At 42.7% G+C, this 2,823-nt stretch overlaps 1 protein-coding gene across 1 annotated transcript in view; it reads left to right on the plus strand.

Moving 5' to 3' along the window:
* The first annotated feature begins 1,722 nt into the window (after positions 1-1,722).
* The window catches only part of SLC16A4 (solute carrier family 16 member 4), an 11,958-nt gene continuing 10,857 nt past the window's right edge, over positions 1,723-2,823 (plus strand). Inside the window, 1 exon segment of the mRNA XM_023725325.1 lies at positions 1,723-1,755. Coding sequence (XP_023581093.1) covers positions 1,723-1,755 — 33 coding nt within the window.

Raw genomic sequence — 2,823 nt, forward strand, 5'->3', positions numbered from 1 at the left:
GATATTACTACCACTCAGTTTTTTTACCTGGAAGCTGGACCCACCACAGGGATGTTGCACTGAGAGAAACAAGTCTAGGTCACTTGAGATTTGTGAACATTCTACAGACTGATTTCCTGATGGAGTATCTTTGAGGAAAATTATGGTTACAAATTGCCTGAATGGGGGCCTGATAAAATCTCTTTCACTTTTGAATACATAGCCCTGGTGTTATGTTGTTAACTCTAAATAAGAAGAGTTTCGTACGTTCTATCAAATTAAAATGGAAAAACATGTATTAAGTGACTTCCTTTTCACCACCCATTTCACCCAACTTTTGCAATTTCTAAGCACCACCACCGATTCTCTCACTCCTTTGCCTCCAGATAAGAGACAACAGTTTGAAACAAGAGTTAAGTTATGGAAATGAAAAGAAGGGGAAGACCTTGATGATTATTTAGTAGCAGAGGCTAAGAGAAGGCATCTAAGAAGTCAGGTTTCTGACTTGGGTGACTGGGTGGATAAACCAAAACCAAAACCTGTTGCCGTCAAGTCAATTCCGACTCATAGCGACCTTACAGTACAGAGCAGAACTGCCCCATAGGGTTTCCAAGGAGCACCTGGTGGATTCCAACTGCCGACCTTTTGGTTAGCAGCCATAGCTCTTAACCACTACGCCACCAGGGTTTCCGAGTGGGTGGATAGTGCCAATCAAAAGAGAACTGAAAAGGAAGAGTAGGCTTGAGATAAGGGAAGGCTGAGTTTAGTATTGGATGAGTTGAACCTGAGTTAGACAGAGGTGGTAGACAGTTGAATAAATGAAGTCTGAAGCTCTTGAGAAAGAAGAATAGTAATAACAAAATCATAGTTAATGGTTTGAGTACTAAGTGCCAAGCATTAAGGACTTTACCAACATCTTCTCAATCTTCACAGTCCTGAGCTAGGTAACATTTTCATTATCCCCACTTTACAAGAGGGAGCTTAACCTCTCTGAAGTTTGCCCAAGGTCACACGCTAGCAGGAGGTAGAGCCAGGATTCAGGCCAACGCAGTCAGATTGAAGAACCCATATGACTAACTACACCATAAGTACATGGGTGGTAATTAAAACCCTGAGAGTGAATGCTTGTCCAGAGCAGGTATAATGTGAGGAGTGCAGAACCATAGAGGAAAACATTTACCAGGTGGACGGGAAGTGGAATTAGTGAAACAGAACCCAGGGTTCTGTGGTTCTTAAGCAATGCGTGTTCACACTGAGAACAGAGAAAATGGCCGTGAAAAACCAAAACCATGTTGCCGTCAAGTAGATTTTGACTTACGGAGACACCAAATGTTACCCAGTAGAACTGCTCCATAGGATTTTCTTGGCTGTAAGCTTTACAGCAGATTGACAGGCCTTTCTTCTGTGGCACCGCTGGATGGGTTTGAACTGCCTATCTTTAGGTTAGCAGTCCAGTGCGAACTGTCTCCGCCACCCAGGGCCCTTCATGAAAAACCAAGGCCACCAGAAAAAGGAACAGAAAGGGCAAACCTAGGAAGCAATGGTGGTTCAGTGGTAGAATTATCGCCTTCCATGCAGGAAACCTGGGTTTGATTCCTGGCCAAACATCTCATATGCAGCCACCACCTGTCTGTCAGCTATGCTGAACAGGTTTCAGCAGCTTCCAGACTAAAAAGAAAGGAAAGGCCTGGTGATCTATTGCTGAAAATCAGCCAATGAAAATCCTTTGGATCACAATGAAACATGGTACAGTCCCCAACCTATGATGGGAATGGTGTAAGACCAGGAGGAGTTTTGTTCTGTTGTGCATGGAGTTACCATCAGTCAGGGCCAACTCAACAGCAGCTGACAACAAAAGGAAGAATGAGCACACTGTGGCTCCTGGGTTTTACAAGTGCCTACAGGCCTGGCAAGTCTCCCTTTAAGTTTCCCCTTCTGACCCTGCAGAGAATAAAGTTTGGCTGATAAACAAAAATGAGAAGGAGAATAGCTCTTCACTGCCTCAGACTAATCAGAATTCTAAGAAACGAATGTTAATACGCTCCAGGGAGAAAACCTGACCTCAAAAAGGGTGTTCCAAGAGAACCTACAGACTCAGAAAAAATTTTTGGACAGTACAAGTCAGACAAAGGTCTAATCCCCATAATCTACAAGAAAATCCAACACCTCTACAACAAAAAGACAATCCTATTAAAAAATGGGCAAAGGAAATGAACAGACACTTCACCAAAGAAGATATTCAAGTGGCCAACACACACATGAGGAAATGCTCGAGATCACTAGCCATTAGAGAAATGCAAATTAAAACCACAATGACATACCATCTCACCCCGGCATTACTGGCACAAATGAAAAACACTGGAAATAACGAATGTTGGAGGGGCTGCAGGGAGATCGGAACTCTTACGCACTGCTGGTGGGAATGCAAAATGATACAACCGTTTTGGAAAATGATATGGCGCTTCCTTAGAAAGCTAGAAACAGACATACCATACGATCCAGCAATCCTACTCCTAGGAATATATCCTAGAGAAATAAGAGTCGTCACTCGAATAGACCTGTGTTCATGGCAGCATTGTTCACAATAGCAAAAAGATGGAAACAACCTAGATGCCCATCAACAGATGAATGGATAAACACAATGGAGTACTATGCAATGAGAAAGAACAATGATGAATCTGTGAAGCATCTCATAACATGGATGAAACTGGAGGACATTAAGCTGAGTGACATAAGTCAATCACAAAAGGATAAATACTGAATGATACCACTGCCGTAAAAACTCATGAAAACGTTTACACACAAAAAGAAACAATCTTTGATGGTCACAAGGGATGGTGGGGT

The sequence above is a fragment of the Trichechus manatus genome, unplaced genomic scaffold, assembly GCF_000243295.1.
Source record: "Trichechus manatus latirostris isolate Lorelei unplaced genomic scaffold, TriManLat1.0 scaffold00297, whole genome shotgun sequence".
In the NCBI taxonomy this organism is placed as follows: Eukaryota; Metazoa; Chordata; class Mammalia; order Sirenia; family Trichechidae; genus Trichechus; species Trichechus manatus.